This window comes from Oncorhynchus nerka, linkage group LG7 (genome assembly GCF_034236695.1).
Source record: "Oncorhynchus nerka isolate Pitt River linkage group LG7, Oner_Uvic_2.0, whole genome shotgun sequence".
NCBI lineage: Eukaryota > Metazoa > Chordata > Actinopteri > Salmoniformes > Salmonidae > Oncorhynchus > Oncorhynchus nerka.
In genome coordinates, this window is record NC_088402.1 from 92,286,744 (window position 1) to 92,313,165 (window position 26,422).

At 44.1% G+C, this 26,422-nt stretch overlaps 1 protein-coding gene across 1 annotated transcript in view; it reads left to right on the plus strand.

Moving 5' to 3' along the window:
* Positions 1–26,422, plus strand: part of LOC115122277 (PDZ domain-containing protein 4-like) — a 55,070-nt gene that overhangs the window by 18,405 nt on the left and 10,243 nt on the right. Inside the window, exons 2-10 of the mRNA XM_065020972.1 lie at positions 426–476; positions 3,861–4,198; positions 5,976–6,066; positions 9,755–9,853; positions 10,500–10,562; positions 17,032–17,133; positions 21,009–21,154; positions 21,554–22,600; positions 24,164–24,683. Coding sequence (XP_064877044.1) covers positions 426–476; positions 3,861–4,198; positions 5,976–6,066; positions 9,755–9,853; positions 10,500–10,562; positions 17,032–17,133; positions 21,009–21,154; positions 21,554–22,600; positions 24,164–24,683 — 2,457 coding nt within the window. The remainder of the gene's footprint in view (positions 1–425; positions 477–3,860; positions 4,199–5,975; positions 6,067–9,754; positions 9,854–10,499; positions 10,563–17,031; positions 17,134–21,008; positions 21,155–21,553; positions 22,601–24,163; positions 24,684–26,422) is intronic.

Genomic DNA, 26,422 nt, shown 5'->3' on the forward strand with positions numbered 1-26,422 from the left:
ATTAACCAAATGAATCCCACCGTTCCTGCAAGGTTCTCCATGTGTATGAGAGGTGAGCTAGTTATCTATGGGCCATGGTGAGCACAGCTCGGGGCCTAGAGAGTGTATACTACACACTAAATAAATCATTGATTCGTTAGATTCCAGGTGTTGTCATCCGGTTTCCTCGAGTGAAATAACATACCAACGGTGCTTAGTACGCCTGCCCGTCGTTTAAATATATATGTTTCTTATTGTTTCAGCAGAAAATATTTCTCATTTTTAAACAAATACCGGTATGCTATTAGTCTATATTTTCCAGCGTGTCCCCCCCCCCATCTCCTCCCGTTCTTTTCTATTGTCTAGGTACTTCACACATACCAACCCTTTAAACATAGCCCTATCCCTAACCCTTAATGACATGTCTTCTCTCTCTCTACCTACAGAAGGGATACATAAACGGGACACTGAGACCTCTTGATGGACATTGCAACAAGGTGGGAATTCAACACAACTCTAACTAATCATCTTCAAAATCCAGTTTTCTATTGATTCTAAAAGCTACATTTGTGTTTTTGTTGTTGTTGTTGACGTGCATGAATTCATCATGTTTCATTGGTTGTTGTTGTTGACGTGCATGAATTCATCATGTTTCATTGGTTGTTGTTGTTGACGTGCATGAATTCATCATGTTTCTTTGGTTGTTGTTGTTGACGTGCATGAATTCATCATGTTTCATTGGTTGTTGTTGTTGACGTGTATGAATTCATCATGTTTCATTGGTTGTTGTTGTTGACGTGCATGAATTCATCATGTTTCATTGGTTGTTGTTGTTGACGTGCATGAATTCATCATGTTTCATTGGTTGTTGTTGTTGACGTGCATGAATTCATCATGTTTCATTGTACAACTATGCTTCTATCAAGACTTGAGTTAGCTCCCTGAGTTCATGCATAGGTCTAAAGCTCAAAGAACTAACTCAATCTTGTGGATGAACTGGGTCACATCACATACAGTGGGGCAAAAAAGTATTTAGTCAGCCACCAATTGTGCAAGTTCTCCCACTTAAAAAGATGAGAGAGGCCTGTAATTTTCACCATAGGTCCACTTCAACTATGACAGACAAAATTAGAAAAAAAATCCAGAAAATCACATTGTAGGATTTTTAATAAATTTATTTGCAAATTATGGTGGAAAATAAGTATTTGGTCACCTACAAACAAGCAAGACTTCTGGCTCTCACAGACCTGTGACTTCTTCTTTAAGAGGCTCCTCTGTCCTCCACTCGTTACCTGTATTAATGGCACCTGTTTGAACTTGTTATCAGTATAAAAGACACCTGTCCACAACCTCAAACAGTCACACTCCAAACTCCACTATGGCCAAGACCAAAGAGCTGTCAAAGGACACCAGAAACAAAATTGTAGACCTGCACCAGGCTGGGAAGACTGAATCTACAATAGGTAAGCAGTTTGGTTTGAAGAAATCAACTGTGGGAGCAATTATTAGGAAATGGAAGACATACAAGACCACTGATAATCTCCCTCGATCTGGGGCTCCACGCAAGATCTCACCCCGTGGGGTCAAAATAATCACAAGAACGGTGAGCAAAAATCCCAGAACCACACGGGGGGACCTAGTGAATGACCTGCAGAGAGCTGAGACCAAAGTAACAAAGCCTACCATCAGTAACACACTACACCGCCAGGGACTCAAATCCTGCAGTGCCAGACGAGTCCCCCTGCTTAAGCCAGTACATGTCCAGGCCCATCTGAAGTTTGCTAGAGAGCATTTGGATGATCCAGAAGAAGATTGGGAGAATGTCATATGGTCAGATGAAACCAAAATATAACTTTCTGGTAAAAACTCACCTCGTCGTGTTTGGAGGACAAAGAATGCTAAGTTGCATCCAAAGAACACCATACCTACTGTGAAGCATGGGGGTGGAAACATCATGCTTTGGGGCTGTTTTTCTTCAAAGGGACCAGGACGACTGATCCGTGTAAAGGAAAGAATGAATGGGGCCATGTATCGTGAGATTTTGAGTGAAAACCTCCTCCCATCAGCAAGTGCATTGAAGATGAAACGTGGCTGGGTCTTTCAGCATGACAATGATCCCAAACACACCGCCCGGGCAAAGGAGTGGCTTTGTAAGAAGCATTTCAAGGTCCTGGAGTGGCCTAGCCAGTCTCCAGATCTCAACCCCATAGAAAATCTTTGGAGGGAGTTGAAAGTCCGTGTTGCCCAGCAAATGTCCCAAAACATCACTGCTCTAGAGGAGATCTGCATGGAGGAATGGGACAAAATACCAGCAACAGTGTGTGAAAACCTTGTGAAGACTTTTGACCTCTGTCATTGCCAACAAAGGGTATATAACAAAGTATTGAGAAACTTGTTATTGACCAAATACTTATTTTCCACCATATTTTGCAAATAAATTCATTAAAAATCCTCATTTTTTTCATTTTGTCTGTCATAGTTGAAGTGTACCTATGATGAAAATGACAGGCCTCTCATCTTTTTAAGTGGGAGAACTTGCACAATTGGTGGCTGACTAAATACTTTTTTGCCCCACTGTAGGTGTCCTCTTTCTGCTGCAGTGCTGTTTAACACTCTGAATTAGTACCATTTAAAGTTCCTGCTTTAGAGACCGTAGACACTTCTCATGGCTTTAGGGACCGTAGACACTGCTCATGGCTTTAGGGACCGTAGACACTGCTCATGGCTTAGGGACCATAGACACTGCTCATGGCTTTAGGGACCGTAGACACTGCTCATGGCTTTAGGGACCGTAGACACTGCTCATGGCTTCAGGGACCGTAGACACTGCTCATGGCTTTAGGGACCGTAGACACTGCTCATGGCTTAGGGACCACAGACACTGCTCATGGCTTAGGGACCATAGACACTGCTCATGGCTTTAGGGACCGTAGACACTGCTCATGGCTTTAGAGACCGTAGACACTGCTCATGGCTTTAGGGACCGTAGACACTGCTTATGGCTTTAGAGACCATAGACACTGCTCATGGCTTTAGGGACCGTAGACACTGCTCATGGCTTTAGGGACCGTAGACACTGCTCATGGCTTCAGGGACCGTAGACACTGCTCATGGCTTTAGGGACCGTAGACACTGCTCATGGCTTTAGGGACCGTAGACACTGCTCATGGCTTTAGGGACCGTAGACACTGCTCATGGCTTTAGGGACCGTAGACACTGCTCATGGCTTTAGGGACCGTAGACACTGCTCATGGCTTTAGGGACCGTAGACACTGCTCTTGGCTTTAGAAACCGTAGACACTGCTCATGGCTTTAGGGACCGTAGACACTGCTCATGGCTTTAGAGACCGTAGACACTGCTCATGGCTTTAGGGACCGTAGACACTGCTCATGGCTTTAGGGTCCGTAGACACTGCTCATGGCTTTAGGGACCGTAGACACTGCTCATGGCTTTAGGGACCGTAGACACTGCTCATGGCTTTAGGGACCGTAGACACTGCTCATGGCTTTAGAAACCGTAGACACTGCTCATGGCTTTAGGGACCGTAGACACTGCTCATGGCTTTAGGGACCGTAGACACTGCTCATGGCTTTAGGGACCGTAGACACTGCTCATGGCTTTAGGGACCGTAGATACTGCTCATGGCTTTAGGGACCGTAGACACTGCTCTTGGCTTTAGGGACCACAGACGTTGCTTATGGTTCCCGGCAAAATAACATGTGAGCCGCAGGGGAACCATTGGTTCTAGACATACATGGGGTGTGTCTGTGCACTGTTTCAATTCACTGGTGAATAGTTTTTTTATACTGGGAGCGATTAAATTCCTTATGCTCAGATTGGCATGTTTTAATACTTTGTCGTCGTCCCCCTGTCTCTCCAGGTCAAAGGAAGGAGACCATCTCAGCTGCCCCAGGAGAGAAATACTCCAAACTCCAACTCCCAGGGTCCTTTGCTGCTGCAGGTGGTGGGATGTAGAGGCTACCGGAGTAATGGTGGCACCTTGGGGCCAGGGGGTACCCTGGGTAATGTAGGCACCATGGGGCTGGTGTCCATCCCAGACTGTGTGGATAACTGCACTCAGACTGACATTAGCTTCCAGAATATTCTGACCGTGGGGAGGTCAACCCACCACCAACCCCATGGCGGCTCCTCACCCACGCAACCACCACCCTCTCCTCCACTGCCTCACCTCATGGACCCTTATCTACTGAATGAGTTGTAAGTACATGTGTAGTACCTCAGCTTTATGTACTGAATGAGATGTAAGTACCTCAGCTTTATGTACTGAATGAGATGTAAGTACCTCAGCTTTATGTACTGAATGAGATGTAAGTACCTCAGCTTTATGTACTGAATGAGATGTAAGTACCTCAGCTAAATGTACTGAATGAGATGTAAGTACCTCAGCTAAATGTACTGAATGAGATGTAAGTACCTCAGCTTTATGTACTGAATGAGATGTAAGTACCTCAGCTTTATGTACTGAATGAGATGTAAGTACCTCAGCTTTATGTACTGAATGAGATGTAAGTACCTCAGCTAAATGTACTGAATGAGATGTAAGTACCTCAGCTAAATGTACTGAATGAGATGTAAGTACCTCAGCTTTATGTACTGAATGAGATGTAAGTACCTCAGCTTTATGTACTGAATGAGATGTAAGTACCTCAGCTAAATGTACTGAATGAGATGTAAGTACCTCAGCTAAATGTACTGAATGAGATGTAAGTACCTCAGCTTTATGTACTGAATGAGATGTAAGTACCTCAGCTTTATGTACTGAATGAGATGTAAGTACCTCAGCTTTATGTATTGAATGAGATGTAAGTACTTCAGCTTTATGTACTGAATGAGATGTAAGTACCTCAGCTTTATGTACTGAATGAGTTGTAAGTACTTCAGCTTTATGCACTGAATGAGTTGTAAGTACTTCAGCTTTATGTACTGAATGAGATGTAAGTACCTCAGCTTTATGTACTGAATGAGTTGTAAGTACTTCAGCTTTATGTACTGAATGAGATGTAAGTACCTCAGCTTTATGTACTGAATGAGTTGTAAGTACATTTGTAGTACCTCAGATTTATGTACTGAATGAAGTACATGCCTGCAACCGTATCGTCTTGTCTGAGAATATGTCCGTACAACCATAGGACAAATGAAATACTGTCTGTCTGTCTGTCTGTCTGTCTGTCTGTCTGTCTGTCTGTCTGTCTGTCTGTCTGTCTGTCTGTCTGTCTGTCTGTCTGTCTGTCTGTCTGTCTGTCTGTCTGTCTGTCTGTAATCAATCATCTTGAATCCAAAAACAATTACTCATGATGCGATCCAGATTTTGCTCGGTTGGATCCCATCTAATACGTTTTTGAACATAAAACGTACATCCTGTTATCTGAACATAGGTAGCGTTTAGTGACCAGTTACGCCATTATTTCTGTTTCTCCAGCTGTCCACTTAGAACAGGGATGGGCAACATTGATGGGGATGGGTGTCACAAAAAAAAGTGAACTTATCATGAGGGGCCGCTATGGGCTCGCAGGTCTCCATACCCACATCCGGTATCTCCATAATCAGTCATTTGACCATGATTAGCTAGCTGGCTAAACCAACTTAAACCAATCTATAAGTTGTTAGCTGATGTAAATTGAGTGACTTTCAGTGACTGACATCAAAAGAGGAAACTACTAATGCACAACCAAATAAAAAATAAAAATTACACCTTTGTTTATTTGACTATTCTTACCATCAACAAGTTGAGACCCCAACGGAATTCCCCTCAGAAGGGACACCGCGAGCTGAACAGTTAAACAAACCCTAACTTACAGCATCTTTTCTGAGAATACAGTGCATTGACTAGAGTCTAACCTACAGTGCTAACAATAGTAGTGTACAGAGTATAATTATCCTTGTACAGTACTAACAATAGTAGTGTACAGAGTATAATTGTCCTTGTAGTATTCAGAGCCCTTTAATACCATTACTTCACTCTGTCTCTCCACAGATGTACCTACGATCACGAGTACAACGATCCCAACGACTACTTTGACATAGCTCACCACGAAGTGGACCGACAAGAGGAACTGGAGTACGAGGTATGAGATATACTGTAGCTATATCAAATTCTACCGTTTAGATTAGCCTATATACCTCTCTACCGTTTAGATTTAAATATATACAACTCTACCGTTCATATAACTATATAAAACTCTACTGTTTAGATTTAGATTTAACTATATACAACTCTACTGTTTAGATAAACCTAAATGAAACTCTACTGTTTAGATAAACCTAAATGAAACTCTACTGTTTAGATAAACCTAAATGAAACTCTACTGTTTAGATAAACCTAAATAAAACGCTACTGTTTAGATTTCGATTTAACTTTTTACAACTTTACCATTTAGATAAACCTAATTGAAACTCTACTGTTTAGATAAACCTAATTGAAACTCTACTGTTTAGATAAACCTAATTGAAACTCTACTGTTTAGATAAACCTACAGTATGTAAAACTGTACTCTGTGTCACGATCGTCGTATGAACCAAGGTGCAGCGTGGTGAGCGTACATTTCTCTATATTATAAATGTCGCCAACAAAACAAGAAACAACAAAAACGAACGTGAAGCTGACTAGGGCTATACAGGCCACGTACACAGAGAACTACCCACAACTAAGGTGGCAAAGCAGGCTGCCTAAGTTGTCACACCAACACCAATCACACAAACAAATCGACCCAGTCTGCGTCCCAAATCGACCCAGCCTGCGTCCCAAATCGACCCAGCCTGCGTCCCAAATCGAACCAGCCTGCGTCCCAAATCAAACCAGCCTGCGTCCCAAATCGACCCAGTCTGCGTCCCAAATCGACCCAGCCTGCGTCCCAAATCGACCCAGCCTGCGTCCCAAATCGACCCAGCCTGCGTCCCAAATCGACCCAGCCTGCGTCCCAAATCGACCCAGCCTGCGTCCCAAATCGACCCAGCCTGCGTTCCAAATCGACCCAGGCTGCGTCCCAAATCGGCCCAGTCTGCGTCCCAAATCGACCCAGCCTGCGTCCCAAATCGACCCAGCCTGCGTCCCAAATCGACCCAGCCTGCGTCCCAAATCGACCCATTCTGCGTCCCAAATCGACCCAGCCTGCGTCCCAAATCGACCCAGTCTGCGTCCCAAATCGACCCATTCTGCGTCCCAAATTTATGAGGGGGGTACGTGTTCACACTTCCACTTGCCCCAGCCAAACTCGTCCTCCCCAGACCTCAGCAATGTTTGCGCAAGGGAATGGAAGTAACTTTTAAGAGGAAAGAAGAAAACGAAACCAGACGGGAACAGACAGGAGCGATTCAGACATTCAGACATTCATGTAGACATTCAGGAACAGGGTACACGAGAGAACGCGTCAGTATCAAGCTCCAACGAAAATAATGTCTCCGGGTCCTTCTCATTAAATTTTGCCAACAACCGTACGTTTCCAAAAATATCAAATGTGTCCGGGACACGACCGAAAGAGGAGCGACCCCTAGGTAAATCTGGGTCACCTTCCCAGAGCAAACTCTCCCCTGAGAACATTCCTTCTCTAACCAAACTCTATCCGCTCTTGTTGCAACTTGATTTCAACCATATCCTGTTTAAATGACAATTATTTTTCATACTTCTCACGATCGTGCTCTAGCTTCTCACGGTCGTGCTCTAGCTTCTCACCATCGTGCTCTAGCTTCTCACGATCGTGCTCTAGCTTCTCACGATCGTGCTCTAGCTTCTCACGGTCGTGCTCTAGCTTCTCACGATCATGCTCTAGCTTTTTACGATCATGCTCTAGATGTAACAGAAGCAGTTATCTTATGCTGTTCATAAAGAAGACTACAGATGGAGAAGCCATTGTAACGAAACAGCTTAATTTCCGTCCCTGCCTATCACTAACACACCTGGCCCATATAATCAACGATCACGATTAGGACCACTCTGGATCATAATTAGCTGAATCAAGTGTGTTTACTGCAGGGCTTGAATGAAAGCCTGCACACCCAGTACTGATCTCCAGACCTCGAGGTGTGGACCTCCACTGTAAAGAAATTTTGGCACTGCTCTCCATCTACTTCTCCAGAGTCAGATTAATTCGTGGATAACCATTTTTACGTCTCTATGACGGAAGTCAGAGGTAGTTTCTGCTAATTGGTGTTAGCGCATTGACTGGAAGTCTACAGGAACAACTAGCATGCTAGCTGTTCCCATGAAACATCAAGGCATTGCATTAACGCTAATAATCAATTGCGCTAACGCTGCTTAGCATTTTTCTTCAAACCGCATGCAGAGACATAAAAATGGCGTCCACAAGTTCATCTGACTCTTTAAGGAAGTAGATAAAGGACTTCATTGCCAAAACTCTTGAAGTATCCCTTTAAAATGTATCGCATTCTAAAGTACTATTTTAATTTAGTTTATTATTCTTTATTTAACTAGGCAAGTCGGTTAAGAACAAATTCTTATTTTACAATGACGGCCTACCCCGGGCCAAACCCTAACCCGGATAACGCTGGGCCAATTTTGCGCCGCCCTATGGGACTCCCAATCCAAGGCCGGTTGTGAAACACCCATAGGGCAGCTTACTATAATACAAGGTCCTACTCCTTCCAATAAGACTGTGTGAACTCACAGCCTTCATTGATTAAATCTCTGCTCTGCCACTTGATTTAGTCAACAACAACACATAAAATACAAAGATTGTACACTGAATAGGTGCAGTGTAATGTGTCAAGAGGCTGGCTGCCTCCTCCATCTGACTCTCACTTACAAATTAGCTGGAAACACCAAGAGAAGCGCAATAGAATTTGTAATGGAACCGGCAGATACAGTATCTGTATTTTTTGTTAGGGCATGAATGCAAATGAAATGGAATTGATCCAAATGGGCTGAAATCCAATGAAATGGAAATGACTGATATTTTAGATTCAGTAGGCTCGTTGCACCGAGAGCTAGAAAACTATGGCAGTTTGTGAAGAATGCTTATTAAGATGAATGTTGGCCGAATTTCTGTTTTTCAGCAACATTGGTCTTTGTACTCTAGGGTGTACAGCACAGTATGACACTTGCAGTCATTTGTGAGAATCGCAAACAAATGTTTTTTTTGTTGCTCTCTCCCTCCCTCTTCCTCCCTCCTCTCTATTACTCTCTCCCTCCCTCTCTCTCTCTCTCTCTCCCTCCTCTCTCTTACTCTCTCCCTCTCTCTCCCTTTTTTCTCTCTTGCTCTCCCTCTCTCTCCCTTTTTTCTCTCTTGCTCTCTCTCTCTCTCCCCTTCTCGCTCATACTCTCTCTCTCCCTTATTCTCTCTCTTACTCTCTCTCTCCCTCCTCTCTTACTCTCTCTCTTTCTCCCCCTTCTCTCTCATACGCTCCATCCCCCTCCTTCTCTTTCGTACTCTCTCTCCCTCCTCTCTTACTCTCTCTCCCTCCTCTCTCTCTCTCTACCTCCTCTCTCTCTCTCTCCCTCTCTCTCTCTCTCCTTTCTCTTCTCTTCTCTCCTCTCTCTCTCTCTCTCTCTCTCTCTCTCTCTCCCTCCTTCTCTCTCTCTCTCTCTCTCTCCCTCCTTCTCTCTCTCTCTCCTTTCTCTTCTCTCTCTCTCCCTCCTTCTCTCTCTCTGTCCCTCCTTCTCTCTCTTACTCTCTCTCCTATTTTCTCCCCCTCTCCTTTTCCATCTTTTCCTTCATCTCTCTCTAATCTTCTCTTCTCTCTATCTCTTTCTCACTCCTTTTCCTCTCTTCCTGTCTCTCTCTCCCTCCTTCTCTATAGGAGGTGGAGCTGTATAAGTCCAGTCAACAGGACAAGCTGGGGTTGACAGTGTGTTACTGTACAGATGATGAGGAGGACCTGGGAATATATGTAGGAGAGGTGAGAAAAAAGGCCAGCAGCATATGTATTAACCAGAGATTAGAGACCTTTAAAGACCCAGTGTATGAAGACCATGTTGAGACAAAGACCATGTTGGGACCAAGACCATGTTAAGACCAAGACCATGTTAAGACCATGATGAGACCAAGACCATGTTAAGACCATGATGAGACCAAGACCATGTTAAGACCAAGAACATGTTGAGACCAAGACCATGTTGAGACCATGATGAGACCAAGACCATGTTAAGACCAAGACCGTGTTGAGACCAAGACCATGTTAAGACCAATAACATGTTAAGACCAATACCATGTTGAGACCAAGACCATGATGAGACCAAGACCATGTTGAGACCAAGACCATGTTGAGACCAAGACCATGTTGAGTCCAAGACCATGTTGAGACCAAGACCATGATTAGACCAAGACCAAGACCATGTTGAGACCAAGACCATGTTAAAACCATGTTGAGACCACGACCAAGACCATTTTGAGACCAAGACCATGTTGAGACCAAGACCATGTTGAGACCACGACTAAGACCGTGTTGAGACCAAGACCAATTAAAATATAGAAAAACAAAGATCTGGTACTAATCCTTGACACTAGTGTACTACATTGGCCCATAACTCATCTCTTCTCTTCAGGTCAATCCCAACAGTATAGCAGCAAAGAACGGACGTATTCGTGAGGGAGACAGAATTCTGCAGGTAGGCCAACACACACACACACCCGACAAAGTAGGCCAATTCACTTCACTTCCAATCTCTAGTAGAGCTTTAGCCACTTTCTGTACTGTTACTGGGTGGTGAGAGAGTGCCCCAGTGACAGGCGCCCCAGTGACAGGCGGACAGTTCTGCCTAAAAATAGAGAAGGAACGAAGGATGACGCAACTTTTACTCAACATGATAAAAGTCTCTGTGAGCTGCCTGTCAGGGAGTTGAAAATAATGGCCAATCACTGCTCCATATCACCATGGTTACTGATGTTGGTTTCTTGTTCCAAACCACCCGGTACTCTACCCGCTCTCGAGCATACTACTCGCCAATGTCCAGTCTCTTGACAAGGTAGACGAAATCCTACAAGCGTAGCCTTCCAGAGAGACATCAGAGACTGTAACGTTCTTTGTTTCACGGAAACATGGCTCACTCGAGCTACGCTATCGGAGTCGGGACAGCCAGCTGGTTTCTTCACGCATCGCGCCGAACAGAAACAAGCATCTTTCTGGTAAGAAGAAGGGCAGGGGTGTATGCCTTATGATTAACGAGTCATGACCGCATTATCTACCAAGATAATTCTCTTTGATCATAATCACAGCCGTGTATATCCCCCCCAAGCAGACACCTCGACGGCCCTGAAAGAACTTCATTGGATTCTTTGTAAACTGGAAACCACATATCCTGAGGCTGCATTTATTGTAGCTGGGGATTTTAACAAGGCTAATCTGAAAACAAGACTTCCTAAATCTTTTCAGCATATCGAATGCGCGACCCGAGCTGGCAGCATTCTGGAACACTGCTACTCAAAGTTCTGTGACGCATACAAAGCCCCTCCCTCGCCCTCCTCTCTGGAAATATGACCATGACTCCATTTTGTTGCCTCCAGCCTATAGACAGAAACTAAAACAGGAAACGCCCATGCTCAGGTCTGTTCAACGCTGGTCCGACCAATCTGATTCCACACTCGAAGATTACTTCGATCACGTGGACTGGGATATTTCTGGATAGCCTCAGACAACAACATTGATGAATACGCTGATTCGGTGAGCGAGTTTATTAGCAAGTGCATCGGTGATGATGTACCCACGGTGACTATTAAAACCTTCCAAAAACCGTGGATTGATGGCAGCATTCGCACAAACCTGAAAGTGCGAACCATTGCTTTTCATCACTAAAAGGCGACTGGAAACATGACTGAATACAAACAGTGTATCTATTCCCTCCACAAGGCAATTAAACAAGCTTAGCGTCAGTATAGAGACAAAGTAGAATCGCAATTCAACGGCTCAGACATGAGACGTATGTGGCAGGGTCTACAGGCAATCACGGACTGCAAAAAGAAAACCAGCCCCGTCGTGGACACCGACGTCTTGCTCCCAGACAAACTAAAAAACTTCTTTGCTCGCTTTGAGGACAATACAGTGCCACTCACACGGCCCGCTACCAAAACCTGCAGGTTCTCCTCCACCTCAGCCAACGTGAGTAAAATATTTAAATGTGTTAACACTCGCAAGGCTACCGGCCCAGACGGCATCCCCAGCCGCGTCCTCAGAGCAGAAGCAGACCAGCTGGCTGGTGTGTTTACGGACATATTCAATCAATCCTTATCCCAGTCTACTGTTCCCACATGCTTCAAGAGGGCCACCATTGCTCCTGTTCCCAACAAAGCCAAGGCAACTGAGCTAAACGACTATTGCCCCATAGCACTCACTTCCGTCATCATGGGCCGCCCCCAGGTGGTGAGGGTAGGAAACAAAATCTCCACCCCGCTGATCCTCAACACTGGGGCCCCACAAGGGTGCATTCTCAGCCCTCTCCTGTACTCCCTGTTCAGCCATGACTGCGTGGCCATGCACGCCTCCAACTCAATCATCAAGACAGCCTACAGGGAAAAGGTGAGGGCCCTCGGAGTGTGATGTCAGGAAAACAACCTCACACTCAAGCAATTTGTCTTGTCACCGAAAACACTCACAACCCTTTACAGATGCACAATCAAGAACATCCGCCTGGTACGGCAACTGCTCCACCCACAACCGTAAGGCTCTCCAGAGGGTAGTGAGGTCTGCACAACGCATCACCGGGGGCAAACTACCTGCCCTCCAGGACACCTACACCACCCGATGTCACAGGAAGGCTAAAAAGATCATCAAGGACATCAACCACCATTGGATGTAATAAATGTATCACTAGCCACTTTAAACAATATCACTTTATATAATGTTTACATACCCTACATTACTCATCTCGTATGTATATACTGTACTCTATACCATCTACTGCATCTTGTCTATGTCGCACAGCCATCACTCATCCATGTATTTATATGTACACATTCTTATTCATTCCTTTGCACTTGTGTGTATGAGGTAGTTGTTGTGAAATTGTTAGATTACATTGTTAGATATTACTGCACGGTCGGAACTAGAAGCACAAGCATTTCACTACACTCGCATTAACATCTGCTAACCATGTATATATGTGACCAATAAAATGTGATTTGATTTGTCCTTAGAGACTGCTGTACCTAGTCATTGGTCCCTTTATTCATATTTACTTCATGTATTTATATACAGAGCATCCGGAAAGTATTCATATCCCTTGACTTTTCCCACATTTCCCACCTGTTTCTGGACTTTGTCCCCACCTGCCTGACCATTCTGTCCTGGACTCCGATCTGGTTTTGACCTTTTTGCCTGTCCACGAGTATTCTCTTCCCTATTCCTTTTGGAATAAACATTGTAAGACTCCAACCATCTGTCTCATGTGTCTGCATCTGGGTCTCACCTCGTGTCATGATATATCCTTGCTTCAGGGCCTGAGCTACAGGCAGTTAGATTTGGGCATGTCATTTTATGCGAATTCTTTTTTTAAAAGGGGGCTAATCCTTAAGAGGTTTTAAGGTTAAGAAAAAAACGGTTTAATCCCTGTGGATCGATGAGGAATTGTAAAATTGAGAGGGATGAGACTAAAGAAATAACAAATAAGTCTGGTGTAACGTAGATGCTTGGAGTCAGGAAGCAAGTGCAGGGTGTGAGTTTAATAATAAACGAAACATGGACCGAAACAAGAGTAGCGTACGGACATGAAACAACCTCAATACTGCCTAGGGAATAAACCTAAGAGAGTGGTAGATACTGTATAGGGGAGGTAATGAGAGAGGAAATGGAATCCAGGTGTGCCTCATCATGAGGAGCAGGTGCGAGTAATGATTGATGCCAGGTGCGAGTAATGATTGATGCCAGGTGCGAGTAATGATTGATGCCAGGTGCGAGTAATGATTGATGCCAGGTGCGTGTAATAATGGTTGAACGGCGGATTAGACGAGACATCTGGCTGCACAACCGATTGGCAAACGTACTGCAAGAGAAAGGAGAAATCATCTGACTAAGCCAAATAAAAAGAAGAAACTATCCTATGAAACAAAAATAAATTATACAAAAAATGATAGTAAAAAATATTTGCAATACCTTGAGTTGAATGTGGGGCATAAAGGCAAACTCGGCTCCATCCTTTTCTGAATTAGAGGGCTTATTCATCACAAACCCACTGATATTGCCAATTACTTTAATGATCTTTCAATTGGCAGGATTAGGAAACTTTAAGCATGAAATGCCAGCCACAAACGCTGACACTACACATCCAAGTATATCTGACCAAATGATGAAAGACAAGCATTGCAATTTTGAATTCCATAAAGTGAGTGTGGAAGAGGTGAAAAAATATTGTTGTCTATGAACAAGGACAAACCACCGGGGTCTGACAACTTGGATGGAAAATGACTGAGGATGAAAGAGGACGATATTCCCACACCTATTTGACATATCTTCAAAACAAGCCTACTAGAAAGTGTGTGCCCTCAGACCTGGAGGGAAGCAAAAGTCATTTCGCTACTCAAGAATAATAAAGCCCCAATTACTGGTTCAAACCTTAGTAAACTTTTGGAAAAATTGTGTTTGACCAGATACAATGCTATTTTACTGTGAACAAATTGACAACAGACTTTCAGCACTCTTATAGAGAAGGACATTCAACAAGCACAGCACTTACAAAAATGACTGATGATTGGCTGAGAGAAACTGATGATGAAAAGATTGTGGATGCTGTTTTGTTAGACTTCAGTTCTCCTGGCATCCTCCAAACCGAAGTGTGATTCATCACTCCAGAGAACATGTTTCTACTATTCCAGAGTCCAGTAGTGGCAGGATTTACACCACTCCAGCTGGTGCTTGGCATTGCACGGTGATCTTAAGCTTGTGTGTGGCTGCTCGGCCATGGAAACCCATTTCATGAAGCTCCTGATGAACAGTTCTTGTGCTGTCCTTGCTTCCAGGGGTAGTTTTGAACTCAGTAGTGAGTGTTGCAAACGAGGACACACGATTTTTACGCACCACGTGCTTTAGCACTTGGCGGTCCCGTTCTGTGAGCTTGTGTGGCCTACCACCTTGCGGCTGAGCCGTTGTTGCTCCTAGATGTTTCCACTTAACAATAACAGCACATGTTGTATATTTTATATATATATATATATATACAGTATATACATATTTTTACTCCTTTTTTCTCCCCAATTCCGTGTTTTCCAATTGGTAGTTACAGTCTTGTCTCATCGCTGCAACTCCCGTACGGACTCGGGAGAGGCGAAGGTCGAGAGCCATGCGTCCTCCGAAACACAACCCCACCTAGCCGCACTGCTTCCTAACACAATGCACATCCAACCCGGAAGCCAGCCGCACCAACGTGTCGGAGGAAACACCGTACACCTGGCGACCTGGCCAGTGTGCACTGCGCCCGGCCTGCCACAGGAGTCGCTAGTGCGCGATGAGACAAGGATATCCCTGCCGGCCAAACCCTCCATAACCCGGACGACGCTGGGCCAATTGTGCGCCACCCCATGGGCCTCCCGGTCACGGCCGGATGCGACAGAGCCTGGGCTCAAACCCAGAGTCTCTGGTGACACAGCTAGCACTGTGATGCAGTGCCTTAGACCCCTGCGCCACCCGGGAGGCCCCACCAATAACAGCACTTACTGTTGACCAGGGGCAGCTCTTGCAGGGCAGAAATGTGATGAACTGACTTGTTGGAAAGGTGGCATCCTGTGACGGTGCCACATTGAAAGTCACTGAGCTCTTCAGTACAGTTCATTCTACTGCCAATGTTTGTCTATGGAGATTGCATATCTGTGTCCTGGATTTTATACAAATGTCAGCAACAGATGTGGCTGAAATAGCAAAATCCACTAATTTCAAGGGGTGTCCACATACTTTTGTATTATAGTGCATATGTACATATCTACCTCAATTACCTCGTACCCCTGCACACTGACTCAGTACTGGTAGCCTAGGTATATAGCCATGTTATTACCTTGTACCCCTGCATATAGACTCAGTACTGGTACCCCAGGTATGTAGCCAAGTTATTACCTCGTACCCCTGCACATTGACTCAGTACTTGTAACCCAGGTATATAGCCATGTTATCGTTGACTCAATACTGGTACCCAGGTATATAGCCATGTTATCGTTGACTCAATACTGGTACCCAGGTATATAGCCATGTTATCATTGACTCAGTACTGGTACCCAGGTATATAGCCATGTTATCGTTGACTCAATACTGGTACCCAGGTATATAGCCATGTTATCATTGACTCAGTACTGGTACCCAGGTATATAGCCATGTTATCATTGACTCAGTACTGGTACCCCAGGTATATAGCCATATTATTACCTCGTACCCCTGCACATTTAATCAGTACTGGTACCCTGTGTATATAGCCATGTTATTACCTCATACCCCTCCACATTGACTCAGTACTGGTACTCCAGGTATATAGCCGTGTTATCATTGACTCAGTACTGGTACCCCAGTAGATAAATGGTATTGACATCCAGAACAGTCTATAATGACTTCCTGTTTCCAACTAGATAAATGGTATTGACATCCAGAACAGTCTATAATGTCTTCCTGTTTCCCACTAGATAAATGGTATTGACATCCAGAACAGTCTAGAATGTCTTCCTGTTTCCCACTAGATAAATGGTATTGACATCCAGAACAGTCTATAATGACTTCCTGTTTCCCACTAGATAAATGGTATTGACATCCAGAACAGTCTATAATGTCTTCCTGTTTCCAACTAGATAAATGGTATTGACATCCAGAACAGTCTATAATGACTTCCTGTTTCCCACTAGATAAATGGTATTGACATCCAGAACAGTCTATAATGACTTCCTGTTTCCAACTAGATAAATGGTATTGACATCCAGAACAGTCTATAATGACTTCCTGTTTCCAACTAGATAAATGGTATTGACATCCAGAACAGTCTATAATGACTTCCTGTTTCCAACTAGATAAATGGTATTGACATCCAGAACAGTCTATAATGACTTCCTGTTTCCCACTAGATAAATGGTATTGACATCCAGAACAGTCTATAATGTCTTCCTGTTTCCCACTAGATAAATGGTATTGAAATCCAGAACAGAGAAGAGGCGGTGGCCATTTTGACCAGAGAGGACAGCATCAACTTCTCACTGCTGCTGGCCAGACCTGACATAGAGGTACACACACACACACACACACACACACACACACACACACACACACACACACACACACACACACACACACACACATACACACACACACACATTTTACTGCCACACAAATCCATCACTAGCTCATATCTGGCTGGAAGAAGCATGTTAGAGGTTGTTTGGGAAAGGGATTGTGGGGATTTTTAAAAATGTTGTTAGGTGCTGGAATACATTAAAAACACCTGTTGTTTCCATGAGATAGACTGACCAGGTGAATCCAGGTGAAAGCTATGAATCCCTTATTTATGTCAGAGTTTGTCGCGCTCAACAGTTTCCCGTGTGTATCATGAATGGTCCACCACCCAAAGGACATCCAGCCAACTTTGCACATAAATGACGCAAATATGAAAGTCAATATTAAGATGTTTTTCTCATTAATAATACATTCTATTGTACAAATGTAGTGTGTTTGAGTTTTAAAAACGCTTAAAGTCATTTCCAATTTGATTTAAAAAAATATATATATAATCCACATTATAATTCACATTTTATGTAGCTGCGGGACATTTTTCTCAAATTAAGATCCTACATCTGCAAATACACAAATACACAAACAGATACTCACTCTCTCTAGCTTGCAGCCACACACACAGTCTTTAAGGCATACAGTACATATACCTGATAGGCCACGATAAATCTTTCGCCATGGCAAAATGTAGTAAAGAGTGTCATTTCTACTATCAGATCTCCACAACAAATAGATAACAAACCAAACTAAATCATCTAGAAATTATATTCTAGAATTGAATAAAGAAGGGTAGGGGGTATAGGACGGAGGGAGGAAATATTGAAGAAACAGGTGAATGGGTGACAGAGAGAGGGGGAAGCGTGGAGGGATGAGATAGAGAGGAAATGTAGGAGGAGGAGGAGACAGGTGAATGGGTGACAGAGATGAAGAGACAGGTGAATGGGTGACAGAGAGAGGGAGAGGGAAGCGTGGAGGGATGAGATAGAGAGGAAATGTAGGAGGAGGAGGAGACAGGTGAATGGGTGACAGAGATGAAGAGACAGGTGAATGGGTGACAGAGAGAGGGAGAGGGAAGCGTGGAGGGATGAGATAGAGAGGAAATGTAGGAGGAGGAGGAGACAGGTGAATGGGTGACAGAGATGAAGAGACAGGTGAATGGGTGACAGAGATGAAGAGACAGGTGAATGGGTGACAGAGAGAGGGGGAAGCGTGGAGGGATGAGATAGAGAGGAAATGTAGGAGGAGGAGGAGACAGGTGAATGGGTGACAGAGATGAAGAGACAGGTGAATGGGTGACAGAGATGAAGAGACAGGTGAATGGGTGACAGAGAGAGAGGGGGAAGCGTGGAGGGATGAGATAGAGAGGAAATGTAGGAGGAGGAGGAGACAGGTGAATGGGTGACAGAGATGAAGAGACAGGTGAATGGGTGACAGAGATGAAGAGACAGGTGAATGGGTGACAGAGAGAGGGAGAGGGAAGCGTGGAGGGATGAGATAGAGAGGAAATGTAGGAGGAGGAGGAGACAGGTGAATGGGTGACAGAGATGAAGAGACAGGTGAATGGGTGACAGAGATGAAGAGACAGGTGAATGGGTGACAGAGAGAGAGGGGGAAGCGTGGAGGGATGAGATAGAGAGGAAATGTAGGAGGAGGAGGAGACAGGTGAATGGGTGACAGAGATGAAGAGACAGGTGAATGGGTGACAGAGATGAAGAGACAGGTGAATGGGTGACAGAGATGAAGAGACAGGTGAATGGGTGAATGGGTGACAGAGAGAGGGGAAAGCGTGGAGGGATGAGATAGAGAGGAAATGTAGGAGGAGGAGGAGACAGGTGAATGGGTGACAGAGATGAAGAGACAGGTGAATGGGTGACAGAGATGAAGAGACAGGTGAATGGGTGACAGAGATGAAGAGACAGGTGAATGGGTGACAGAGAGAGGGGGAAGCGTGGAGGGATGAGATAGAGAGGAAATGTAGGAGGAGGAGGAGACAGGTGAATGGGTGACAGAGATGAAGAGACAGGTGAATGGGTGACAGAGATGAAGAGACAGGTGAATGGGTGACAGAGATGAAGAGACAGGTGAATGGGTGAATGGGTGACAGAGAGAGGGGGAAGCGTGGAGGGATGAGATAGAGAGGAAATGTAGGAGGAGGAGGAGACAGGTGAATGGGTGACAGAGATGAAGAGACAGGTGAATGGGTGACAGAGATGAAGAGACAGGTGAATGGGTGACAGAGATGAAGAGACAGGTGAATGGGTGACAGAGAGAGGGGGAAGCGTGGAGGGATGAGATAGAGAGGAAATGTAGGAGGAGTAGGAGACAGGTGAATGGGTGACAGAGATGAAGAGACAGGTGAATGGGTGACAGAGATGAAGAGACAGGTGAATGGGTGACAGAGATGAAGAGACAGGTGAATGGGTGAATGGGTGACAGAGAGAGGGGGAAGCGTGGAGGGATGAGATAGAGAGGAAATGTAGGAGGAGGAGACAGGTGAATGGGTGACAGAGAGAGGGGGAAGCGTGGAGGGATGAGATAGAGAGGAAATGTAGGAGGAGGAGGAGACAGGTTTATCTACAGCGTCCCATTTTTGTTGCTTCAAGGTCACAGCTATATATTCACACAGACACACAGCATGCACAGACACACACAGTCACCCCGCATGCACAGACACACAGCACACACACACACGCACGCACGCACACACAAACACGCACGCACACACCACATCAATATCACTATCTTACCATATTATATGTAATTATGTAGTCTCGCTAATAGTGATTCAATTAGGATTTGGGGGGTTATAATGTGCTAGTCTGAATACAATGTGTACTAATACCATTCTAAATATACTGTATGCTGGTACTAGTGTAAATATACTGTATACTGGTACTAGTGTAAATATACTGTATGCTGGTACTAGTGTAAATATACTGTATGCTGGTACTAGTGTAAATATACTGTATACTGGTACTAGTGTAAATATACTGTATGCTGGTACTAGTGTAAATTTACTGTATACTGATACTAGTGTAAATATACTGTATACTGGTACTAGTGTAAATATACTGTATACTGGTACTAGTGTAAATATACTGTATACTGATACTAGTGTAAATATACTGTATACTGGTACTAGTGTAAATATACTGTATACTGATACTAGTGTAAATATACTGTATACTGGTACTAGTGTAAATATACTGTATACTGGTACTACTCTAAATATACTGTATACTGGTACTACTCTAAATATACTGTATACTGGTACTAGTGTAAATATACTGTATACTGGTACTAGTGTAAATATGCTGTATACTGGTACTAGTGTAAATATACTGTATACTGATACAAGTCTAAATATACTGGTACTCCTGTATTCTGATACTAATTCTGATTTTGAGGAACATGAAAAAGAGACAAAAATCTATGCTCTGCTCTTTGTGACATTTAATTTAAATGACATTAAATTATCTTTCAAATAAATCAATAACCCAATACAGAAAGCTAAAACATTGTAGTTTATTTGCTCAATATCAAGATCCATATTTATTTTACATTTCAAATAACATAATCTAACTTCAGGAAATATAACAAATGGATGTCAAATGATTATGATGCCATCTAGTGTTTTTAAAATAAATAAAAATTGTGTTGAACTAAAAATAACGTATACGTATGACCTTTGTTGTATTATGAACTTTTCTCATTTTCATTCTATGTTCTTTCGTCCCTCGTCTCCTTCAACAATCAATGACATTACTCAACTTTGGCCATTTGCCATCTTTTGAAACAAACGCACTTCAACCACATCGCTGGTGTCCTTGAAAAAAATAAAAATAACTCAACCAACCATTCCTTCACCCAGAACGAGCACCAGGTGGGTCCAGAGGAGGTGGATATGGAGATACCTCTCAGCATGAATGTTGAGGCCCTCCACACCTGCCACCTGCCCAGCCTCTACAGAGAAGGGCCACACACCCCCACCCACATCCTTAGTCTGACTACTCTCAGGTTGGTACAGCGTCAGAGCCATGTATTTACAGAGTCGGAACTTTGACGTTTCTGCATTATGATGTATTTACATGACACTCCAACATTCTACGGCGGCCATGTTAGATCCCAATTAACATTACATTTTTTTTATTTTACCTTTATTTAACTAGGCAAGTCAGTTAAGAACAAATTCTTATTTTCAATGACGGTCTAGGAACAGTGGGTTAACTCAGACTAGCGTCCTGTCCAGGGGGTGTACATCAAGCTGCCTCTCCAGGCTATTTGCTTACTGCTTCTTCTCTTCTCCTCAGTAACAGCGTGTAGCTACTGTACAAATACTCTGTAGATACTGTGAACATACTGTAAATGCTGTAGATACTGTATAGATACTGTTTATGATACTGGTCATCTCCCCAGTAACAGTCAGGAGCTGGACAGTGGCGTGGGCCGTACAGACGAAAGCACCCACAACGCTGAGTCCTCTGAACATGACCTGCTGGGAGAGGACCAGGACCAGACCAGCGCCCCAAACACCAACACAACCAACACCCCAGGCAGCATGAGGAAGTTCAGGCCTGGGAATACACCCTCGTCCCCCTCGCCCCACCTCCAAGAGATCTACCTCAGTAATGACTCCCAGCCAAGTGTGGGGCTGTATGTAGGAAAGGGACTGGGAGGGGGTTTGGGGACAGGGTTGGGGTTGGGGTTGGGGGGGTACGTACCCGACCCACTGATGATGATGATGATGATGCCGGGTCTGACTGAGGAAGAGTGTGAGAGGTACAGGGAGCTACTAGAGATCCGGTGTCAGTTTGAAAGGAACAGGAAGCTTGCTGAGAGAAGCCAGGGAGGAAGATCAGGGACTGAGGAGGAGGAGGAGGAGGAGGAGGGTGAGATGTGTGAGGGTGAAGGGGGGAGTGACCCAAAAGTCGATGTAAACTGCAACGAGAGCATGACGCAACACGAGATGGCGTTGTTAGAGGAGGAACTACGTCATCTAGAGTTTAAGTGCCGCAACATCCTGAGAGTGCAGAAGATGCAACAGCTGAGAGAACGATGCATGAAGGCGTGGCTTCTGGAGGAGGATGTTGTTGGCCGTGGAGCCCTACCCACTGGTTCTGAACCCGCACCAGACCACGACACAGACCCAGAGCCTGCCAACGAGCTCCACCGCAAGCTATCGGACATCAATGAGCTCCCTGAGCGGGAGAGATCCGACCCAGACCCAGACCAGGACAAAGACAGCACCAGCGCCTACAACACAGGGGGAGAGAGCTGCAGGACCACCCCTCTGGTCAGCACCGAGTTACTCCCTCTGTCCTTGTCCATCCAGGAAGAGGGTAGAGGAGGGGACACACCCAACAGACACAGCCGAGACGGGGCTGACAAGGTCGGGTCTCGGCGGGGATGGGAGAAAGGAGGACATGGTAGTCTGAATGGTTCCTTCTCTCCCAACAGCTACAGGTAATGTCTTGTGAGATACTGTATAGCTACTGTGTATATACTGTTTAGACACTCAATAGATATGGTGTAGACACTGTATAGATACTGTGTAGATACTGTATAGATACTGTATATATATTGTGTAGTTAATCTATAGATACTGTATTGATGCTGTGTAGATACTGTATAGATACTCTATAAATAAAGTATATATACTGTATAGATACTCTATAAATAAAGTATATATACTGTATAGATACTGTGTAGATCATCTATAGAAACGGTATAGATACTCTGTATATACTGTATAGATACTGTATATATACTGTGTAGATACTCTATAGATACAGTGTATACACTCTATATATACTTTATATATACTGTGTAGATAATCTATAGATACTGTATAGATACTGTGTAGATAATCTATAGATACTGTATAGATACTGTGTAGATAATCTATAGATACTGTATAGATACTGTGTAGATAATCTATAGATACTGTATAGATAATCTATAGATACTGTATATATACTCTATATATACTGTATAGATAATCTATAAATGATGTATATATACTGTGTAGATAATCTATATATACTGTATAGATACTGTGTAGATAATCTATAGATACTGTATATATACTGTGTAGATAATCTATAGATACTGTATAGAAACTCTATAGATGCTGTATAGATACTCTATATATACCATATAGAAAATCTATAAATACTGTATAGATACTGTATATATACTATATAGAAAATCTATAAATACTGTATAGATACTGTATATATACTGTGTAGATAATCTATAGATACTGTATATATGCTGTAAAGATGATCTATAGATACTGTATAGATCATCTAATGATACTGTATTGATACTTTATTGATACTGTATTGATACTGTATAGATCATCTAATGATACTGTATTGATACTTTATTGATACTGTATTGATACTGTATAGATCATCTATTGATACTGTATTGATACTTTATTTATACTGTATTGATACTGTATAGATCATCTATTGATACTGTATTGATACTGTATAGCTCATCTATTGATACTGTATAGATCATCTATTGATACTGTATTGATACTGTATTGATACTGTATTGATACTGTATAGATCATCTATTGATACTGTATTGATACTTTATAGATCTAATGATACTGTATAGATCATCAATTGATACTGTATAGATCATCTGTTGATACTGTATAGATACTGTATTGATTCTGTATAGATACTGTATTGATTCTGTATAGATACTGTATTGATAGTGTATACGCTGTAGAAGTCTTGTCTGTCTTGTGCTGTGTAATGTCCTGTAAATCAGTAGTTAAAACGTCATTGTTTTCTTAACACAGGAATACCTCTATTTTTGCAAAGAAAATCTCCCTTTCTCTCTCTTTCTCTCTCTCTCTCTCTCTCTCTCTCTCTCTCTCTCTCTCTCTCTCTCTTTCTCTCTCTCTCTCTCTCTATCTCTCTCTCTCTCTTCTCTCTCTTCTCTCTCTCTCTCTCTCTCTCTGTCTTTCTTTCTTTCTTTCTTTCTTTCTTTCTTTCTTTCATGCAGGAAGTACCAGATCCAAATGACCAACGCCAGCACAAGCCCCGTCCATCCAAAATTCTGGTCTCTGACCCGGGGGGATAACGTTGTCGGGGTGGGGTCATCATCGCAGAGGGGGATAGCTGATGGCGGAACAACCACAACACCCCCACGGAAGTCCCCCAGAGCTAACCCCACACACCACGACAGGTCAGGGTGTCCAACCGCAGAGTCCAGCCCATACTTCACCCGGCGTCGCCAAGGCAACAAGCCTCCGGCACCGAAACTCTACCATAGATGCATGCAGCTGCCGTGGAGCGACCCGGAGGTCCGGATGGACTCCCTGGACTCTGTAGACCGAGCCGTGGTCCCGGGGAGTGGGGGTCTAGGCGAGAGAGGGGCTGCAGCGGGCAGCAGTGGTCAGGCCAGTCCCAGGAGTGTTATTGGTGCCCCAACAGACAGCACCGAGGCCCAGGACAGCCACACCGGCCTCCCCCTACACCTCCCTCTGCAGCCGGGGCCGGCTTCACCTCGCATGGAGTGGAAGGTACTGCAGGTTTTATATTTGCCATTCAGCAGGAAAGACCTTCATAAAATGTTGATATTTGAGCTTTTATTATTGGTAACATTTTACTTGACACCCAGTTTTATAATACGATGTCATAACCATGTCATAACGGCTGTCATAACCTGTTATAATATAGTCATAATACCATCATATTTACACCTGCTGTGACATATATGGCACTATTTGGGGCGGCAGGGTAGCCTAGTGGCTAGAGCGTTGGACTAGTACAAATCTGTCGTTCTGCCCCTGAACAGGCAGTTAACCCACTGTTCCTAGGCCGTCATTGAAACTTGCCTGGTTAAATAAAGGTAAAATAAATCAAATGTATGGCTAGTTAAAAGATACCCGCATAAGATTGTCAAAACCCACATTTATTCAAATGTATTTTTCCCAGCCAAGAGGTTTCCTTTCGTTTTAAAGATTGTTTCTGAAGTCCTTTGTATGTTGTTGTTGTCAGGAATTATGTTTACAGTCATGTCCCCCCCCCCCCCATCATATTTTAAATACCTGGCACAAAATACAAGCATTATGACCATCCCGAATCACTTTATTTTTTATTTTTTTTATTTTACCTTTATTTAACTAGGCAAGTCAGTCACATTATGACATGGTTATGACGTAATTATGTCAGCTATTATGACAAGTTATGTCTGCTATTATGACAAGTTATTGTAACGGCTTTCTTCGTTTGTAGAAAGAGAGGACCGAAATGCAGTGTGGTGGTTACTCATGACTTTAATGGAAACGTGACACATGAAATAACTAACAAAATACAAAACAACAAACGGAACTTGAAACCTAATTACAGCCTATCTGGTGAAACGACACAGAGACAGGAACAATCACCCACGAAATACAAAGTGAAACCCAGGCTACCTAAATACGGTTCTCAATCCGAGACAACGAGAATCACCTGACTCTGATTGAGAACCGCCTCAGGCAGCCAAGCCTAACTAGACACACCCCTAATCATTCGCAATCCCAAATCCTATAAAACCCCAATACGAAACACAACACATAAACCCATGTCACACCCTGGCCTGACCAAATATATAACGAAAACACAAAACACTATGACCAAGGCGTGACAGAACCCCCCCCCCCCCCCCTAAGGTGCGGACTCCCGGACGCACCTCAAAACCATGGGGAGGGTCCGGGTGGGCGTCTGTCCATGGTGGCGGCTCCGGCTCGGGACGTGGACCCCACTTCATTAATGTCCTAGTTCCTCCCCTTCGCGTCCTGGGATAATCCACCCTCGCCGCCGACCATGGCCTAATAGTCCTCACCCAGAACCCCACTGAACTGAGGGGCAGCTCGGGACTGAGGGGCAGCTCGGGACTGAGGCAGCTCGGGACTGAGGGGCAGCTCGAGACTGAGGGGCAGCTCGGGACTGAGGGGCAGCCCAGAACTGAGGGGAAGCCCGGAACTGAGGGGAAGCCCAGTACTGAGAGAAAGCCCAGTACTGAGAGGAAGCCCAGAACTGAGAGGAAGCCCAGTACTGAGATGAAGCTCAGGTAGGTAGTAGGCTCCGGTAGATCCTGGCTGGCTGGCGGATCTGGAAGATTCAGGTTGACTAGCAGATCTGGAAGATTCTGGTTGACTAGCAGATCTGGAGATTCTGGTTGACTGACAGATCTGGAAGATTCTGGTTGACTGGCAGATCTGGAAGAGACTGGTTGACTGGCTGATCTGGAAGAATCTGGTTGACTGGCAGATCT